General features: G+C 39.3%; 1 protein-coding gene across 1 annotated transcript in view; it reads left to right on the top strand.

The window, feature by feature from the left end:
• Positions 1–21,543, top strand: part of cntfr (ciliary neurotrophic factor receptor) — a 167,040-nt gene that overhangs the window by 106,856 nt on the left and 38,641 nt on the right. The window contains exons 5-7 of the mRNA XM_057320539.1: positions 13,204–13,321; positions 14,854–15,020; positions 16,992–17,155. Of these exons, the coding sequence (XP_057176522.1) occupies positions 13,204–13,321; positions 14,854–15,020; positions 16,992–17,155 (449 nt within the window). The remainder of the gene's footprint in view (positions 1–13,203; positions 13,322–14,853; positions 15,021–16,991; positions 17,156–21,543) is intronic.

Raw genomic sequence — 21,543 nt, 5'->3', positions numbered from 1 at the left:
TCTGGTGATACTTTATAACAAAGTCTTACTTCTCAAACAGTGTTGGGTGTAACTAGTTACTAAGTAATTAGTTACTGTAATTTAATTACTTTTCCCTTGTAAAAGTAAAGTAAGGGATTACTCTTATTTTTTCTGTAATTTAATTACAGTTACTTTTGATGTAATTAAACTAAATACTCTGTGTAATATATGTGTGTGCAATAGTGGAATTGACATCAAAATTCAAAGTCTAACTTTAAAATCTGTGCTTTAATGTATAATTCTCACATTTGTAATACTTTGGTCAGTTAATAAGAGTACTTTATGTAGTTTAATATTATTTATTTGAATGAATTAAAAGAGCCCTTTTCATGCATATCCTTGACTCACTTAACTAATCAAGCTTGATATAGGATATAGAAAGTAATTCGTAATAAGTAACTAAATACTTTTTGGAGAGAGTAATTTGTAAAGTAATCTAATTACACTATTGAATATGTAATTAGTAACTAGTAATTAATTACTTTTTCAGAGTAACTTACCCAACACTGTTCTCAAACAAAGACAAAAAGGTTGTTTAAGTATCTGACTAAAGCAATGTGGAAGTGAATTTCACACTAGCAATGTTTTTGAAGGGGAAAGAGTTTCATTATCAGGTAGAATTACGGTTTGTGTAGCTTTGCACGCAATAATTAGCATTGTCACATTCCATTGGCATCCACAGACCAGAGCGGCGTCCTTTGATTTCTCCTTCACCCCACCACACCACACTTTTTCCCCAAATTAGAATACATTAAGTTGCTTATATGTGTGTGCAAAAGTAACAGAATGTGGGGAAGTTATGCCTATTGAGTGGTGTTCATTTTGGATATGTTCGGCTTCATTTGTGGTTTGAAAAAGACTTTTCCTCCCATTCTCTGCATGCTCGGGCACTAGCTGCCATGTTCTGTACAGCAATTTTTTCAACACATTCTCACTCCCGACTCGTCACATATTGATGTTTGGGCAGCGCCCCCCATGTCGCTTTTTAACGTGCGGGGTACCCCTTTGGAGTCATTTTTCGACGTGCGGGGTAATCCGTTGCTTTTCATGAGAAACACGCAGATGCAATGGACACTCAAAATGTTACTGCCATTATGAAATTATATAACGTTATTGGCTGGAATTTTGCAATGATGACACGTGTTGGGGGTTTACTTTTTTAGTTAGCCTGTGTTTACGTGACGCCATTCGAGCAGTTTGAGCAAGTAATGTAACAGTTTATTTATTAGATAATATAAAACACAAGATACAAGCAGTCACAGTATCATTAAAAAATACAAATATACACTTAAGTGTACCAAAGCGAAATGATCGATTAGTATGAGGAACAGATGTGAAAGCGATCACCATCCGCCGTACATCTCAGGTCCGGTGAACACAAACGTTCAAAAACTGCTGCCAAGAAAGCGTTACATCAGTTTTGTTTGTGCCCGATTTGTGCTCGTGACCGATTGCGTCATTACATCTGCTTTGAACGTGAAATGGTATTGGCTCCCGTGATCAACTGTGTCACGCTTACGTTCTGGTTTATGTTTGAACGGGAGCTGCTGACTGCATGCATTCACGGACACTGAGTCCCCCGTATAATGTTATCGCAATCGGAAGGCCTCGGTTCAAAAGGTCTGCCACGCGAGTTGTTTGTTTGTTTGTAATGCTTTTATACTCTTTTTTGGTCTGTTTGTGCAATAAATACCTGTGACTACTTTTATTCGTGTGTTTGGTTTATATGGTTGAAAAGTGGTTAGGTTTAGGGAGGGGGTGGGGTTAGGTGCTCTAAATCTCTTTGAAGCCATAAATATTTATGAAAGCAATTATATTTTTAAAAATGCAATGAATTAAACTCAAAGTCTCAGACTGCAGTGTATAGAGAACAACATTGAAAATGATGCCAAAGGGGTACCCTGAGCGTTTAAAGGTGACATGTTGCTATAGCTAACTTGTTTTCAAACCAGAACCTAGTTGTTTTGTATAAAAATAATTTGATAAAATATTTACATTTATTTATTTGGAAGGTGCTTTATCAGTGTCTTGGAATGAAACTCATGACCCTGGTGTTGCTAGCATCATGCACTACCAGTTAAAAGAACACAAATTGGTCCAATATTAGGAATGTATTACAACTCTAGAGGTCATGCAAAAAGAGTTAGGGTCATGTAAATAAACCTTTTATCCAAAGTGACCTAAAGTGCAATCAGTGTGTACATTTTTATCAGTTTGTCCAAACCCAATACATGATATCAGCATACACCTCCAATGTGTTAGCATTGACTTCCTGGCGCCTCAAATACAGGAGCACACAGCGATCAGATAAACGCAAACATAGTGAGGGCGGTACGACCCAGAGCGCAGATTGGAAGAGTCGCTATGTAATCTCCTAATCCCATTAATTATTACACACAGTCATTATGGGAAGTCTCTGTAATCCTCCCACGAGACTTGGTTCTTCCAGAGTGAGTATAGAGGAATGGAAATGCAAGAGCCTCATTCTGCATCTTATAGTGAAAAAACAATATGACATTCCAAAGCTCTTTTCTGAAATATTTTCTTTTTTAGAATATGGAATCTTTTTCTCCCATTCGTCAACAAACACTTTAGGCCTGCAAAACCATCTTGTTGTTTTGATGTTTCATGAAACTTCGAATAGAATGTGGTTATCATGACTAGTCATTGTAGCTGCTGTAGTTGGCACAAGCAAAGCCCTGACATAAACTTTAAGCCTTTTGTTGTTGACCACTCCATCAACAATTTTGCATCATAGCCATTACTGAAGGAATATATTTTATTTTTAAATCTTATGTACATACATAAGTAAATAAATCAAAGAATGTTCTGAAACTATGGGAAGGTTTATGACAAGGACACATAGGACGATGCAAGGGTTTGCAAAAGTCATGCGTCCTTATTTGATTTTATAGATTCCTATCTCTTAAAAGCTCCATCATAATTTTCTCTCGTGTATAAGCACCTGAAGGCTACAAAAATGTACATAAAATGTGCATTGGCAACTATTGGGTGAATCTATAAACCTAAATTATGATGTTACAGATGGTCTCGTCTTTTCTCCAGAGCCTGATTAATTTAAAGCTTTATGGCCTCATCTTTATGTGGAAGGCTGTTTTATTTACTCTAAGATTAAAAGAAACTCTTTAGAAAGAGCTCTGTTACACAGGGAATCAATTATTGGTATAGCGAACATTTAATTGAAAAAAGCTAAATTTTTCTCTAAGCGCCAATTAATAGGCATGTCTTTACTAAAAGTTTCAGATGGTTTCCTACTGTATCTCTGTCTCTCACTTCTGGTAAACAAAATTAAATACGTGCCAGACGTGCAGAGGGGAATCTGGTTTGATTTCTGTAAATTCTTCAGTCTGCACAAAGTTCTTTCTTAATGTTTCTTGCGGTTTTTTTGGTCCTTTAATTGCATTTTCCAATTTGTAAATGGACCAGATGTCTGTGAGTGAATCTGTCCGACTCTCCGGAGATGGAAGCCGACCGTCTGGAGAGCCCAGGTGATTTGTTCTCATTGTGGACGTCGATGCCATTAATTGAGACAGAGAACTCGGGGTCTGGCCGGCCCATAACTCCAAACCCTAATGAGAATTGCATATTTTTCCTGGTGGTGTTTTGCAGATCCAGACAGGCCAATTCTGCATTGTTTGGGGTAATTTGGGCGGGAATGTCTTTAGTGAAAAATAATGCAGTATGTATGCAGTTAATGAGCACTCGGTCAGAGGCATTTACCAGCGGCTGTACTTTTTTTTGTATGACTTTGTTTTCCTCGGATCGGCATTTGAGTTTAAATGTACTTTATAGCCATATGTAACAATAGAATTCCACCTCATTGGTTTTCACAATACAGTATAAAACTGACATTCATATACTGTACACAGTGATGAAGCAAATTGTTCTTTATAACTTGCATGTGGAGGTTATGTAAAAAACTTTTTTTGTAACTTGAATTATAATAGTGCTTCAGTAGCAGTCTATACAATCCAGATATAAATAGAGTGGCAGAAACTGTATAGATACAATACAATTTGTTCATAGCAAATGGTATGTACACAAAATTTCTGTATTTAAATAAACTTACTGTATATTGTACATATTTGCAGTTAGGTATTTACAAATTCCAGATTTATTTATTCTGCCTGAAAGAAACATGAATTTAACGAACTCTACTTTGAAAAGACTTAACTACCCCAGTGTAGCATCACGCAGTGTTGGCCAAATATACACCAGAACATCATCATCTTAGAGACCCACAGCACCTACTTGATCCTGTAAGGATGCTAGGGATTGTGTATGTGACAATAACATGCATCGAACAGTGATGCAAGATGCCATAATCCATTTTTCTTTAATCCCCATATTTAAAATGCATTTTACAAACGTCTCAGAGCTTGCAGCTGGCTGCTTTGCTTTGCCTCCAAGCTCTCAAACTTGTTAATTTGTGCACTCAAATAAATTCTAGCTCCATCTCTATTTGTCATTCAGATGCGCTAACAGTTTTGTCTCAATGTTTTTTTTGGTTGCCAGTTAGCGTTTGCTTTGTCAGTTTATGTATAATGGCCATATAACATGAATTAGTCATACAAAGTGGTGATTTTTATGGAGGCTACAGAAGTAAAATCCCAGTAACACACTGAACTGAAGGTGCATGGAAGAGTGGCGGCTAAGCTGAAAGGGATGTTTGGGGGCATAGCGACTATGGTGGGGGTAAAACTCTCTGAAGTCTATTCATGGCCCAGTGAATCAATGGAATTCATTCTTTTTAAAATCTGGAGTATTCAAAGCAGCCTGGTACACAAATGGCCACTGTCTTCTGGCTAAATGTGTAATTTGTCAGTTGGGACAGACCCCAGGATGACTGGATATCTGGTACATACTGTAGGGGTATTGCACAGCATCCCTCCTCTTCTGGGCTTTTGTGGAATTAAATGTTTACGTTGGGTTAGACGCTGGCTTAAAAAAAACCTTTACTTAACTTTATATCCTTTTTACAGAAATTGCAGACATCTGTTGAACTGTGACTAATTTTCACTTGGCTTCAGCTTGTTCCAAAGTTGCAATGAGGTCCCGATATGTAATTATAAGCAGAGGGATCATTTATGCTGTCATTGCGGCGCAGAAATTAAGTCCCCAATGTGACTCCTGTAGGGATTCTTGGCTTACCAATCAGAAATGTTAATCTGCTTGATATTTTCACAAGAACACCGCAGAGGAAAATGTCAGTAGAAATGGTAAATATTAAGGGGAACCATTCAACTTAACCTGTCATTTTCCTCTCAAGGAAAATTAGGCTGAAATTAAAGAGCACTTTGTGCTCATTCTGCCCCCATTATAACTATTTTTCACCCTTGTATCAGTTTTCATCTGGCAAGTGTTCCTCGGTTGAAGTCGTCTTTCTAAGACAAACCGCAGCTCTGAGGTTGCCCTTGGAAATATACAAAAGTAATAGAATCTTGAGCCCACAGGTCAAAACCCTAGATGCAGTCTGGTCCATTAAAATTCTAAATGAAATTGAGGCATTTTAAGGGAGCACTGTCCATCCAAGAGATTGATAAATTAAGCTGTCAGGCGGCCATTTCACGTGGCAACCATGAGATTTGCAATCCGTTCACATGCCAACATCTGCAGGAACTTCCCTGCCATAACTGATTGCCTGTAATAACACCTTTCTGGAGTTCTTTTTCCACATTGAGAAGAATTCTGCACCGCATTTGAAGCTTTAAATCTATTCCCAAAACCCAGACTGGTTTTTTGGACTAATCCTCTCACTGGGACTTCTAATCCTTGGTTTAAACTTTAAACTTTACCAGTAGTTAATTAAACACTGAGTGGTAGGACCAACCTTGTGCCGCCGTAAAATTTGCCAGACAGGAACTGAGCCGTCCACAAATACCAGAGTGTCATTGTATATGTCATAAGAATCTCCTGACATGCATATTAGAGGCCATCACGTCCCCCTCACCTCAGTGAAGATACATCCTGACATCTTACCAGCCCTCTCCATTATCTAGCGGACTGATGGCCCAAAACAGGATAAAAACAATCCTGCATGGCTATGGGTTCCTGAAGCACCCATGTGGCGGGAAATTCCATTTGCGTTTGGGCCTGTCAGAGTGGATTACCTTGGTATTTTAAGCTGATTCACTCTCATCCCTGCTCGACCCACATGGCTTTAGACCGTCTTGGCGTACCAATTTTCAGCTCAATTGCTCTGGCTGCTAGCATAATAAGGAGTCTGCCTCCGAATGGTACACATCTGCAGGTGTCTGCGGCAGAACTAGGTGGCTAAAAACCCACAGGTTTCGTCGCTCTACTGACAGAGTGAGTCTAAACGGAATCTCTGCTGTCATTTTCAATGGATCAAAACCAACGATCTGCGGTTTACCCTGCCTTCCGCCGCCAGTCTGCAGAATACATATTGAACAATGTTCCTTTTTTTTGTCAAAGAGGGCTTTGCATGAGCAAATTCCTGAATGATCAAAAACAATGGATAGTGATCAGCAGGGGTAGACCAGGCAAGCGTTCGAGCTTAGTGGTCTCAGGCAGAAACCCACCACACTCCCCCTCACTAGACCCTCTTTTATCAGTCTTTAACCCCCAAACCACTGCCCCTCCTAAGTCAGATCCTAATAGCTGGGAAGTTTGTATGACAAAGGGAACAAACAGGCATGTAATACCGCCCGTTCCTTGCAGATGACACAGGGGACAGGAATGTGAAAGGGTTGGGGGGTACTGGTACGGAAAAGGCAGGGAGCAAAGAGCCGACAGCCAGAGCCCACTGTCAGATTAGAGCCATTAGCATGACTGTGGAATGACAGGGAGCTCTGTCCACACAATGACCATCATTAATCCCCTGCCTTTCAGGGAAAAAATATGGAATATTGCATTGTCTGTTCAGCAGCACATCATACTGTAGATTTGACCTGAACTTCTCAGCTGTTCACATTAAACATTGTACCAAATCACAGTTCTGGTATCAACTTTGGGTCATACCAGAAAAACATTTGACTGATTACTATCTTGATATTTCAGTGCTAGATAATCCTAGACTAATTGGAGAGTTGTGAAACACTGAAGTTGTCTGTCCTCTACAACCAGATGCTAAAAATCTATTCTATAAACAAGCCTAAAGGGTGAGGGGGGTTGGGGTTGTCAGCTGGTCAAGCTTGAAGACCAGCTACATGCGTTTAATACCAGCTCAGTCAAACTTGAGGACCAACTACACTGGCTAAACTTATTCAGTGAGTTCAAATGTCGAATGCACTTTTGTCCCTCAGTAAGCTATACATTTAAATGCATAGACCCATACACCTGGAGAGAGACCCTCACCTCATGGAAGTGGCCATAAGACCACCCAAATTCTTCTTAGTTGTTACTTTGTCCATGCTGTTGTCTAGTCCATTTACCTCTCCACCTCTCATTCATCCATCAGCCCCTCCCTCTTTGTTTTTCCACCACATGCTCAGAAATCATCAGTCTTCCTCTCAGCATTTCTGTCAAATTAGCCCCTCATGATGACCAGCTTCAGACGGCAACTCCCCCTAATGACTTTCCCTCCTCACCACCCCATCAGATATCTGTCTGCCACATTGGGTCTTTTAACATTGTGTCTGAATAGAAGATCACGAGTCTAGTTGTTTTGCCCTTTGGAGAGACTTTGGACTGTCAAAAAAATGAGCTGAAAAAAATTCTTGTTTGCGAAATCCAGACAGGATCATCAAAGGTAGACTTGTGTTCATTTTCTCAATTCATTTCTGTGTTCTCTTAAGTAGTCCTGAGTCCCTAGAACCAAACCCTATTCGAGATATTCCCTCTGGAGAGACCCGAACTTTTCACATCCTCAGAATCCCTCAAATATCCCTTTGTCTCTATGATAATCATGATGGTTAAGGGACAGTGCAAGAAAGGCCCTGTGGAAACGGAACTGCTATTTATTTTTCCATCGCACGCTAATGGCTTCAATTTAAAATGACTGCCTTGAGGTTTAGAGTCTCTGAGTTTTATTCATGTATTCCACCTCTGTACAGATGGCCCCTGCTCTAGTCACTGCATATGTACAATATGTGTTTACTACCTTTGAAATCCCCCTTAGAGAGTTTGGGAGTTTTTTTAGCACAACTTCACTGAAGTGGATATAATCTAGGCCTGATTGGTTTGGTCACAGCAGCCTGATGGGGATAATAGTTGATCATGTATACCCAGGTGTGATGCGGGTTGTTGGGAATGTTCTGACTGGTCTGGGTAGGTTTGTTTATTGTTTTTTAGCAGTGTCAATCTCAATGTAGTTGCCTTGCTGAGTATTTAGAGGTTGGAAAGAGACCATAATGAAAGGAACCTGTTTAAAAAGATAGTGGGGATTACTGTGCCCCCATAAAGGATGTTTCCCATCCAAGAACATAATCCACACCTAAAATATAAACAGGTAGGAATTTTATTGCGTTACGTAACAAATATTAAACCAAGTAGTATCTGTAAACAGATGACGCTAGGCGTTTTCTCAGAGCTAACTTCAAGTTTGCAGTGTTGCACGAGGGAGCTATGTGGTGTCCATATACTTTTTGGGGCCATTGAATAAATTCCTTCTTAACTGCCAATTGCGTTTAACCCGTAGGAACCTCATTGTTTGTAGTTTCTGCTTCTAGCTTTTAAAGGGACGGGAACATGTCACGCTAAATTTGTGTTTTTTAATGGGTAAGAAAATTGTCTGAACTCAATGATGTCGAGCTGCTGAGAGCTGGTTTGTATTACTAGACCACCCTGACCGACAACACGTTGAGTGAAAACAACAGCACCTTTCCTTTTAAGAAGCCAGGCTTTAAAAATAGAATAGCCTTGTCTTTTTCTACACCTTATACTATTAAACAGATTGTTAGCACTATGGACTGTTAACACCGCACAGTATATTACTCTTAGATTTATTGTCACCTTATGGCACTGGATTTGGCCAGAGCGAAGCTTTGCTTTGAAATTGTTTTGCTAAAGATTGCTGACTCGCCTTTTTCCTGTCCCATTTGCTTATGTCTGTCAGTTTCTTTGGCATGACAAAACGTACAGTCAAGTGGGAGAAATGTTTTACAGACAAACACATGCAAGAAAGCGCTGCCTTGTTTTGTTTTGTTTGGGTGGGGGGATCTAAGCAGCTAGTTCCCCATGACTCCGTATATACTCAAAGCAGATGAATGAATTATTATTGTACTACACTTATTGTATTATACTTCATGTAACAGCAGCCTTCCATATACCAGACTCACTCCAATTCATGCACTTCAGCACAGGATTTATTGAGTTTCTTTTTTGTGTTGGACATTCGATTAGGATCCGGGGCATATTATGAATTTGCATGCATGCATGGGCAAAGCGAAGCTGTTTTTTTACCTGCCAGCCAGGCACTTTCTGTGTAAGACATGCACTGTGACTAATTTATGATGATGGTTTTTACCCCCAAAAGTCAACAACAAAAGCACAATTTAGGGTGATAGACATCTTTAAAAAATAAAAGATTACATTTAAATTTACATTTAGTCCTTTAGCAGACGCTTTTATCCAAAGCGACTTACAAATTAGGTAAATTTACACTACTGTAATATGGAATGTTACAATTCGCTGTAATATGGAATAGCAGATTGGGCAAATGCGACTTTTAAAGTCCTTTTTGCCTTAGGCAAAATCACCAGTTTGAATAGCAAAGTTCAGATTTCTATTTTGATGCGCTAAACCCCAACTTATTCCATTGGTTGAATCAATTAGGTTGATGTATTCACATAATTTTGGGAGAATCAAATTTCTCTTTAAATGCCTTAGAAATAGTTAATTCTGTTGGCTTACTGGATAGTGAAACAGCACGTTTAAGCAAAGCATTACCGTTTCATTTCAATAGCAGCTGAACTGTAGCAAACTCATTTAGTTATTTTAAGATGTTTCATATTAAATCATTGTAAGACTACAACCTTTCAAACAAACACCCACTGCTTTTTCTTCAATTAAAGTTTATCAGTTGTCCTGCATCTTACGGTGGTCTATAGGTGTGGGAGTCGGACAAGACCACGTTAAGCATTTACTGCAGCTGATCCGCATTCCCCTGCAGGTAGAGGCCCTCCAACTGGACCCCCTTGTCCCCACATTGCTCTGCTTTCAATCGCTGAGCACATAGCCCGCATTCCAGACGCGTCATGGGGGGAGGTCGCACCCGCCTTTGACAGATCAGCAGTTAGTGATGATAGCGCTAGCCGCCTGGGATTCACTTGCTCGCCTTTCATGTGGGCTGGCGGCTTGACGTTTGTCAACTGACCCCTAAAACCGCGTCTTTCATAGTGCTGGCCTTTTAATGGCCTCGGATTAGGGAGCAGACAGCCGGCAGAGCAGGGGGGTTGTGAGCACTGCCCTTCTATTGCATTCTGCAAGGCAATTGTATCCATTCTTTCATGACCAGGTGAAATCTATAGCCCCTGCGTCGATCTTTGAGTGTGAGAAACTGTTTACCTGATGTGCCCAGGGTCACAGACTTTGTCAGAATCACAAATAATGCTGTCGGCATGCTGAGTGACAGGTAGGCTTTAGATGTAAAGTGGGGTTAAAAAATAAGCAGCCGGGGGTCAAAGGCAAATGTTTTCATATGTTTTATTTAAATTACATCAATATAGAAAAGCAGGACTCCGGAAAGGCTGGGAAGGGAGTTTTGCCACCAGTAAGTGTACTTTGTCTGACAGCTAAATTGCCTCTTTTCGTTGACTTCTGCAATTATCAGCTTTTATTACAAATAGTACTTAACTTTCTCTTTTTGTAAGAGGAGTTTGAAGGGTATCATTTACCGGCTCTTAATATGATATGACAGCCCTCTGGAAGCTTGCGTAGGGTGAAGTCTTGTTAACCATAATGTTTTTGTGTAAAACTCCTGCCTTTAATGTTTCATATTCTTGAATTTTTATCAAGTTATATCCTGTGAGGTCCTTTCTAAGTTTATTACTTTTTTCATACAATATACAGTATAATGGTTGTCACACATTATATGTATTGCAGTTAATGACATTACCTTGCAAATGAATTAAAAAAGGCATGTCATCTTTCGAAATAAGAAAATAGTTCGTACATAAAGACAATGAGGCCTGTTTTAAGACCATTAAGATGTTTTGCAGTGTGGTGTGCCATTATTGGGATTATGGTTAAGCATTATGTACAGGAAAAATGTCATTCTCATTACTGTAAAGCAACAAAAAATTATACATCATACTAATTTTTGCTTTTAATTGTATTTGTGTCCAGATTTAATAACTGTATTATTGACCCTAATTTCCAGGAAAATAATGGCACAATGGCAAAAATCTTAATAGTCTTACAAACAGGCTCTTCCATGTGCAAAATATTTTTTCACATCTTTCCTTTGATTTAGTGACCGAGACCTTTCCTTAGTTGCGCCTTTCCCAATCGTTTCCTACAATACCACCAAAGTCCCTTAAGTAACGCTTTTGTTTAACTTCTCCACACCTCCGGCTAACGCTGTTACTTTGGCACTGGTAGCTTAGATGAAATCACTCGTATAGGAAAGAACGCTGTGATATGTCTTTGTTGTCTATTTTAGAACATTCTGGTCTTCCAAAAAGTGTGAAAGAAAGAAAAAAACATAAAGGAGACAATAGATGTGTTGCTAGGCTGCAAATTCTCACAGAAAAGCAACCTTCTTTTGTTTTGTGGCTTTTGCCTCTTTGGAGAATGTCTTTGAGATGTTCTTCTGTGTGGATGGCTGTGCATTCTCTTTCGGGAAGGGCGGGGAAGTGAAAGGGGAGGGTTCCGGTGGTTTAAGCCGTCAGGGACGAGGGTCTGTGACCTGACAGCGTGCCCGTTTGGCCTGAGGGTGAGGAAGACCTCCTGTGGTCTGAACTCTTTGGAGCAATGGACCTCCTGAGTAGAAAGCGGCAGAAGCTCAAGGCAGGAATGTTAAGGCAAACGAAACACGCTCCTCTGACAAGTGTTCTGCTACCTTGTGCATTCACCTCTGTGTATTTTCTTCATAAGCAATTCCAGATGTCCAGAACGCTTATCTATCCATTATAATGTGTGGAGGGAGGTCACCATGTTTCTGATCAGTATTCCTGTTGTTTTCTCAACAAAAGGCCAGAACTCGATTGGTAATTGATTCTCCAATGGTGACAAATGCATTGATCAAGCTGTTTTGCACAAAAGCAACATATTGATTTAAAAAGCAAAAGAAAGGTAAAAAGCTGTCCATATTACACTATCTCTTAAACATAAAACAGTGCAACTGGCTTACTAATGGTGGGCACCCAAGTCTTCATTCATTTTTATTTTTGTTCCATTTTATCACCTGCCTGTGAAAATGAGTCCATACCTGCATTTATGCATTTACATTCATGTATTCGACAGATATTGTCATCCAAAGTGATTTGTGGTGCATGCAAGGTGCATTCCCTGGACCCATGACCTTTGCTGTGCTAACACAACTTAGTTACAGCAGTAGTTGTGATTGATGGGTTTCAAGTCACTTTTAAATGGTTTTAAGGTCACTTTGAAATGTTCTTCAGTTTGTATCTTATTTCAAGATCATTGCAAGTTCTCACTTATTCAAAAGAAAGATAACATGAAGCCAAAGCCAGACTTAAAGCGTATCTCTTTACCATCCTCTCTTCCTCTCTCAGAATTCAAAGCCAGCCTCATCAAATCACGTCTTGAAGGTGTTGTGTGTCTAAGCTATCAGCTCAGTGCTGCGTTTAGAGCAATCAAAGCTCAAAGGGGAGCCCAGAGGTGAGCTTATAAGCAGGTTTGTTTCTTACGGGCTCTAGTTTGTCGGGCCCCTGGGGGCCAGTGGAGATGAGGAAGGGGAGGAAGGCGCTGAACAGCTAACAGGGCTTAAATCACCCTCCATTTCACACAGAGGGACACATGGGAAGGGGTAATCGTATGCGTCACCCTGGCAACAGGTCCAACTCATCAGTTTCAATTCTGGCACTGGTGGGTATGGTCCAGTGGAGCTCGAAGAAAGGGCTCTAATCTGGAAGGAGGGCATGGGCGGTTATTACATTTCCCCCTTTTTCCTTTCCCGCTTGATGCTTGGACTGGGGGAGGTTTGAGGGGTTACACATCTAAAGAAACTCGGGATATCATAAAAAGGCCTTCAGCTGACAAAGTACTGACGTTTTCCTTCTTCTGCTTTATTCACAGTTCCACCGAAGGAACCACAGGTGATATGTCGATCAAATACCTACCCTAAAGGATTCTACTGCACTTGGGATCTTCAGCATCCCCCAAACATCCCTACAGACTACGAAGTTGATGTCCAGTAAGATATTTTTCTGTCTCTCGCGTTCAACCCCAACTTTCTCTCCTCCCACCCTTTTTGTCATGTCATGACCTCTCATGTTCTAGACACAGCGGGTTCATCTAAAGCAGTGACGCTCTGTGCTAAGAGGCCTGTCTTGCTCTAAGTGCTGGAACTCAAGGCAGTATAAGTGGTTTTGATGAAGAAATCTCAACCAAAAGCCCTTACAGTATAACTCTGAACACAGACCGCATGTCTCTCAACCCATTTCTCTCGACCTGTCCACAACTGTCTGCATAGCTTCAGTGTACAGATCTCAGCAGGATATCAATTATTTCTTCATCAAAATTAAATGGAGACCAAATGGAAACTTTTGATTAAGTGTCCTGCATCTCAGATATTTCTTTTGAAACAGATTCGCTAAGTCTGCAATCAAAAATCAGTATTAAGATTATAATACAAACTGAAACTTTTCTCATCAAATATACCCAAATTCAGATTATTTTACCTGTGCAATCATCATTCATTTACAGCTTCATACTAGTAGTGTATTTTAACAATCATCTCATTTGTTTCTATTTCTATTTCGCTAAGCAGAATGCTCCTAAGGAGAAACCTCTGAGACGTCATACTTAAATGAAACACAACTAAGAGCACTTCAAATCTCTGGAGCGCAACCTCTGAGCAGTAGCATTTTTCTTTGGGTATCCACTGTAATATAAATATAAAGCATGCAACATAAGCAGGGGTAAACAGAGCTAAAACGAAATTCTTCCTGTCCAACTGATGTTGCAAGCAATTTCACAGCATGTGGTTCTTTAATAATTTTCAATGGCCAATTTGCTACATTTAAAGCGCAATTACAAACAATCACTCCTCCTCTGGATGCTTTGACGAAAGGAGTTTAATAAAAATAGATTTTAATCAGACAACAGCAACCTCCATTAACCCCTATTATTAACAACTTAGGGGGAATTCATAAAAAATTAAGTTTTGCATGCTCTGCAGTTTAGGTCACCATATATCGTATATTCGCACACCAACATAACATGTGCACTAGACCTTTCTCTAGAACTTTCTGCCAGATGTACATTAAATGATTTTGGTATGAGGTACGAACGGTTTATTGCCTTTATAAAATGCCATTAAAGCTCAATAAATGTTTTTGCTCTTTTTGGACAGAGCTCATATTAGGAGGTTTGAAGGTCAGCTATTGACAAGACCCCAGATGGTACCCCAAGGGCAGATCAATTTCTTCTGTTATTATGGGGTACAACTGTTAAACATCCAATTGAAAAAACGGTTTCTCTTCTGGAAAATAATGTTAAGCAGTAGCTTCGTATTGGTGATGCTGCCAAAAACGTTATCAACGAAAAACTGGATTCAAATGATGTTCTTATAATTTGGTGCCATCGTTTTCCAGTGAGCATGGATGGAACACCATAACAATACCATTCCATTGAAGCTTCTCATCATTGTTAAAGAACCCGTGCAAGATTGTTTTTAAGAGGATGTCACTAGATCTATTTTCTTGATTCTTTTCTGTTTTTCAGACACAACCAGAAGCCTTTGGAGGTGCATAGAGACGAGTACCATAAAAACAGATGCCATGTGAAGTTTCCAGAAATGTTCTCCAGCTTTCCATACCGAGTAAATGTCACGGCAGTGAACGCGCTGGGAAGAGCCTCCACAGCTATCAGCTTTGAAGAATCATCTATAGGTACACGTTATGATGATCGTTTTACTAAATTTGATAATGACAGTCACTTGCATTAAATTGCAAAGAGATTTTGGCTTCAGGAAATGTTTTGTGTGGTTTAACCAGCTAATTAAGACATGTTTACACCAAGAATGATAATTCTAAACATAACTAAAATGATAACTACATTTACACTGACAGAAAACAGCACTATTCCCTTAAAATGGGATTTAATATTGATTGGTTGTAAATCTTTTATCATAAATATGGAAATAAATTGCTCGACACGTTTCTCTACATAGCTTTCTTCATAGTTGTGGTGTGAACCCCACTATTCTTTTAATGTGGTATAAACGGGCCTTTAGACCTGCAGCCATTTACATGATGGGATAAGCAGGGACCTGCATGAAACATCTAGAACATATTTGCATGTCACTGGAAACCCACAATCACATCCTTATCTGAATGAATAACACCAAGCACTGGGGCAAATAAAAATGAAGTATATCCAGTGTATTGGCTGGCTGGTGTGTTGTTGGAATGGCACCGGCAGCTAAATGAAGATCTTACATGCATGGCTACATGTGTGCTTGACGGTAATAAAAATGCTAATGCAACCTGGATCACTGGATTGACAATGAAAATATTTCCCTTCCGCTTCTACGGTATATTTTCATAGAATGTGGATTCATTTTCAAAATGCATTTGGCATGTAAAAGCTATTTGATTTCATTTGAGAATCAGCATACTTGTCAATGCCAAACATGCAAGATGCGACATATTGATGAAACTACATCAAAGAAATTGCCTCACTGTTGAACTGAAGCATGCAGATTATTAAGCGCTACAAGACACTACCAAATAAAATGTATAAAAATAAACCCTAAAATCCCACTACATCTACTGTATGTTCCCTGATGAACAAAAACTATCCTAAGGTTGATAGCTGGTCTATTTTGATAGTATTATGTTGATTTTGAGCCTTTTTAGCTCACCAGCTATCCAAACTAGAGAAACACCAACTTTGCCAGAATACAAGATTAACTAGACCAGCAAAATACTGGCTAAAACCACTAATCCACAAAAAAAGGGTGGTTTAAGATGGGTTTGTTTTTAGCGTAGCCCTTCGTCTTAGCCTACAAAATTTGCATTCGAATAGCCGACATCTAAACAACATCTACAGTGTTTAAAAGTCGTAAAGAGTGTTTAACTCAAGCCAGGTCACGGCCTGAGTGATAAATCCTGAAGCCACTATGTGTCCGCTATGAATAGTAAAGGGAACGGGGCTCAGAAACATCTCTTTGTCTTCTTGTGTGTGAGAGAAACTAAAACCGCAGAGCAAACAGAATGATCTTGGGCCACCACAGCTAGACATAAAGAATAAGGCCACTCTGTTGCACTCTGCTCATTTCCCATAAACCTTAGCTCTAAAATGCTCTCCTGATATTCAGCGGGCGCCTTTGCTTAAATGACATGTCACAGTGTGGCTTCTTAAAAAGATGTGTATTTTGTCAATGATTTCGTGAAGATCGTAAAGAGAAAATCTTGACAGCATTCATCATTTATCTATTACTCGATTACAGTATTTTTCTGGCGGCATTTGTCAAAAGTGGTATTTACTGTTAGCCTCTCTTAAAACGGTATTCTTGTTTTACTTTGCTGTAACTGATGATTTAATAGCTTCTGTGAGGTATTTAAGTCCAACCTAATATGTGTGCATTGATCATTAACGGTGAACTATGCAAAAAGTTTTATTGGAAAATATGAATTCCTTTTGAAGTCCTGTTTTGTGGCAACAGTGGCACAGAAAAAAAACATTTGACTTTTAATGGAATAGTTCATCCAAAAATGAAAATTTTGACACCATTTATCTACAGTCATATCATTACGAACCTGTATGACGCGAAACGAGAAACACTTCCAGGTGAACTATTTCATTCAAATGTGTTTTATTAGTCATGAGCTTACGTGGAAATTCCTTTGGTCCAACAGTGAAACCGGACCCCCCTGAGAGGGTGGTGGCCAAACCTGTAGCCAATAATGCACGAAGACTGGAAGTGACCTGGAACAGCCCTTCTTCGTGGCCTGATGTGGAAAATTTCCCGCTGAAATACTTTCTGCGCTACCGGCCGCTTATTCGAGACCAGTGGCAGCACGTAAGTCCAATTTAAGCGTACTAATATTTACATAAACCCATTCCTGGTGAGATGTCCAGCATAGACCAGCAAATAATTACTTGTTAAGCTGGTCAACTAATGTGATCTTACTAATTTATAAGTGAAAAAGGGTAGTTCTGTCAGGATCACTGACGTCAAAAAATGATTGACAATTACATACAGTTTACATTGACGGTATGGTTCTGTTCTGGGAAAAACTCCCTGCCCATCCATGCAGCCCGGATGAGAGTTAGACACAGCGATAACCAGTGGTGTAAAGTATTGGAGTAAATGTACTTAGTTACTTTACTTAAGTATCTTTTTGGCTACTTTGTAGTTGTACTGAGTATTAAAGATATTAGCAACTTTTACTCTCTACTTAACTACATTTTTTAACAAGTATATGTACTCTTTACTCCACTACATTTGTAATGACTAATGCAATTACACATTACATTTTGCATGGCACCTATCTTATAATTAATATGGCCATTTACAATGCAATGAATGTACTACAATCTTGTGGATTTTGCCATAACTTACAAAAACTTGTCAATATGGCTTCTTTATATGAATATGACTGCAATATCAGGTAGATGTCAATCGCTGGCGGTTTATACACGGTTAGCCCTTACCCGTTGTTTCTACAGTAATATATTGGCAACACTGTTGCCAGCTAGTTACTGTAGGTCACACATCTACAAAAGCTATTATTTTTAAAACTAACTCTTCCTAAATGTGCTCTAAACACGTTTGCTCAAAATTTGACCATATGGTGGGACTATTGCCATGAAGTGATGTAAAACAGTAAAAAGAATGTATAGTATTTCAATTTTCAAAAGTGCTCTCACACTATATAGACAAAATATTAACCTAAAGAATGAGTCGGACACAGAGAAATGAACAATCCACATATGAATCTCAACAATGGTGACAATCAACTGAACAGCTTCATGCTGCAATGCATGCTGGGAACATAGTACAAACTCATTCATGATTGTTTGTCAACATTGATGAGGTTTGTATGTCAAGTGTCTAACTGTGTCTCAATTGCAAAGAAAGATTTTCTGACAGAGATCTTTCCATTATAACATGTAATCACTTTACCAAACATATCTAAATAAATCTTAAATGCTATATTATTATTATTTAATGATTGAATTCTTTCAGATGTATCTTCAGTTACTAAGCAAACATAAAGTTGTGGTTCCTGTAAAGTCCCTTTCAGTGTTATTGTATAAGTGTACATTTTAATGCTACAAGAAAGTCAAAGAGTCCAACCAAAGCAAACACTGATCGCCATAATGGTGACTTAAAACATATTTGAACCACTATGAACTAGAGTTAAATCTCAATAAGATCTTACACAGATGACAGAAATAAAGTGAAAGTGGTGTCTGTAATATGTGAAGATGTTATTGATGTTTGTGTTTAATTCTCCTCTAGTGAAATCTTGACAGATTTAGTGTGTTCATATGTTATTTACACTTGTTCATCTGAGACTGTGTGATTTAAGTGCGTTAATAGATTCTTTAAGAATGTATCTTCAAACAGCCATTGCAGTAGTTTACTGTAAAACACCTACAGTAACTAGCTGGCAACAGTGTTGCCAATATATTACTGTAGAAATGGCAGGAAAGGGCTAACAGTGTATGTGAAATGAGGACCTGACTGCAGCTGGCGATGAGGCCCAAACCAGCAGGTCCAGTGCAAAAAGGCTTTGACTTTTTAATTCTATTTAACATTATTTTATTTATCCGATATATTGAAGAGACCTTGAGTTTGGTTTACTTATGAGCACTTGAGCTTAAATGAGACTTAGGGTGTTTGTAATGACGTAGGGTATGGTGTCGACCATGATTTATTGCAATTTTGAGGTGTTCAGTCTTATTATGATTTAAGAAAATAAATGCGATTGCTCTCCTCACGAATCAACTGTTTCTAGTTTTTCACTGACGTGTCTCTTAAGTGTTGAGGACTAGTGCTGCTTTGAGCCTACATTCAGTATGAGTAAAATACTCAAGTACTGTTAAAATCAGATACTCTAAGACTTTTACTGAAGTCGTTTGGAATTGGTGACTTGTAACTTGTAATGGAGTAATTTTCACTGCAAGGTAGCTGTACTTTTACTTAAGTATGGTTTTCAGGTACTCTTTACACCCCTAGATAACCCCCCTTAGGGTAAACATATTAGAACAAACAGATGTCATTAGTTCTTTATGACATTTACTCATTATGTAACACATAATTGAGACTTATGAAAAGGTAGTTGAGACCTGATTGTAAATGTGAGATGGGGATGGAGGAGGGTAATTTGCCTATGAGCAACACGATAAGTGGCTGATGGCTGAATGAATTTAAAACGGATACTGTGATAGCGTCATATTTCTATAGGTAGATGAGGACCAGCTGATGTGAGCTTGACTCACGTGACCTGCCAGAATTAATGCTATAAGCTTGATTTGAGAAGCTGGATGGTGGCCAGCTACCAGTGACGTGTCAGTCTTTGCAGCAGGGTTTAGAAATGCTTTTTACATTAAAATCTGTTCTTTTAGTGGGTGACTGTGATTTTGAATCGATTGTCAGATCTCTCCATGAGCTCAGTTGTGTCCATTCTACTTCACAGAATGAGACCAGACATGTCCTTTGCCAAGACAAACTTCACATTGAGGTATTTTGGCATTTTTGAACTTAAACTAATCTAAAAGTAGGTCTTGAATATAATTCAATAACGCTAAATGATTGAATCCACATTTGTTTGTCAAATATGAATTTACTGTCATTTTTTACAAGCATTATGGCTATGTCCAGACTCCAAAACTGATGAAAGACATCAAGTAGATTAACAGCCTTGAGTGTGCTGTCATGTTAAACCATGGATGATGCTGTACTTCACCACTGAGCATCTCGTTCCTGCCTACACGCAATCCAACCACTATATTTTCAGAACTACTATTACTCAGCATTGCACAAATCCCATTTGAGTTGTTTGAGGCCTCCGTTCCCCTAAAACAAACCATATCAGCCCGAACACAAGCTTATATCAGCCTGCAGCAAAGACCATATTGAGCTCCATCACGACGAAGTGGAAACCTCATCAGTCTTCTGCAGGGCTGCATTTCAGCTGCGCTTCATATGTGCGCTCACGTAGTGTATCACCGAGAGGGGGCTTCGGCGGGATGAAAGAGTCAGTTCGGCACAGGGGAAGCGCCGTGTAGAAAACCATTCATTCTGCTGAGGAATGAGACAGATGGCAGTTGGAAAGGACCTCGCTGAGCGATGGATGCCTCAAAGCTGCCTGGGATCCGACAACAAAATGTGGGATGGAAACAATTAAGCGCTCTCAAATAGCGCATGATGTTCCTGAATAGAGACCATTAATAGAGCACTTATGTATTATGTGTCATGTTAATAAACTGACATTCAGTTGAAATTATGCAAACTATACAAACACAATTCAATGAATAGAATCCCTAGTGTGTGATCTCAGCAATGGTTTCGAAACCAAACACGATCTCGCTACTGATTTACACCTGTAGTTATTGGGGGGTAAAGCACAGTATTTATAATATGCAGTATTTAAAGGGTAACTCCGGCCCAAAATGAAAATTCTGCAATTAATTACCCTCAAGTAGTATAATATCTGTATGACCTCCATTTTTCCCAGAAACGCAAATTAAGGTAGTTTTGGAAGCTTGCACATGACAGTGCATCCAGTGTCAGCATCACTCAACGCATGCGTGTTCTGACCACACAGGCTCTACATCAGAACACGCATGCGTCGAGCGATGCTGACACCGGATGCACTGTCGTGTGGCTTTGGGAATGCGCGCTGGAAACTAACACTCAAATCAGGAAGTTTTTGAAAATAGTCGTTAGTTTTGTTTGTTTGCGCAGAAAAAGTATCCTTGTTGCATTAACCACCGGAGTCGCGTGGACAATTTTACGATGTCTTTAGGCACTTTCTAAGGAGCAGGAATACTACAAACTATATTAATCAAGAATAATTTTAGATATGATTAGTTGCATGTACTCCACTATTTAACATAACAACTGTATTAAAAGTAACAGTATTTTATTTGTAATAGCTTAATTATAGAGCAGAATTGTATTTTTGAAAAGTGGCTTAGATTGGACTGAGAAATTCAACGGATCAATGTTTCCCTTTCTGTCGGTCTCTCGACGTTGTGTCGAACCGACAGAATGGGGTTTGTCTTGAGAACCTATCATCTTCTGAGTATTTATAAAAGGCCAATGAAAATTGGCGAATGAAATTTGCATGCCGGGCTCCTCCCCGGATGTCCGGGTATAAGAGGGAAGCCGGCGTGCTCATTCATTCACCTTTTGTTCTTCAGAGCCTACGCATCTGATGAGCTTCTCTACGATCT

The sequence above is a fragment of the Triplophysa rosa genome, linkage group LG22 (genome assembly GCF_024868665.1).
Source record: "Triplophysa rosa linkage group LG22, Trosa_1v2, whole genome shotgun sequence".
NCBI lineage: Eukaryota > Metazoa > Chordata > Actinopteri > Cypriniformes > Nemacheilidae > Triplophysa > Triplophysa rosa.
The sequence above is the reverse complement of the archived record's forward strand: the minus strand, read 5'-3'. Positions and strand labels throughout refer to the sequence as shown.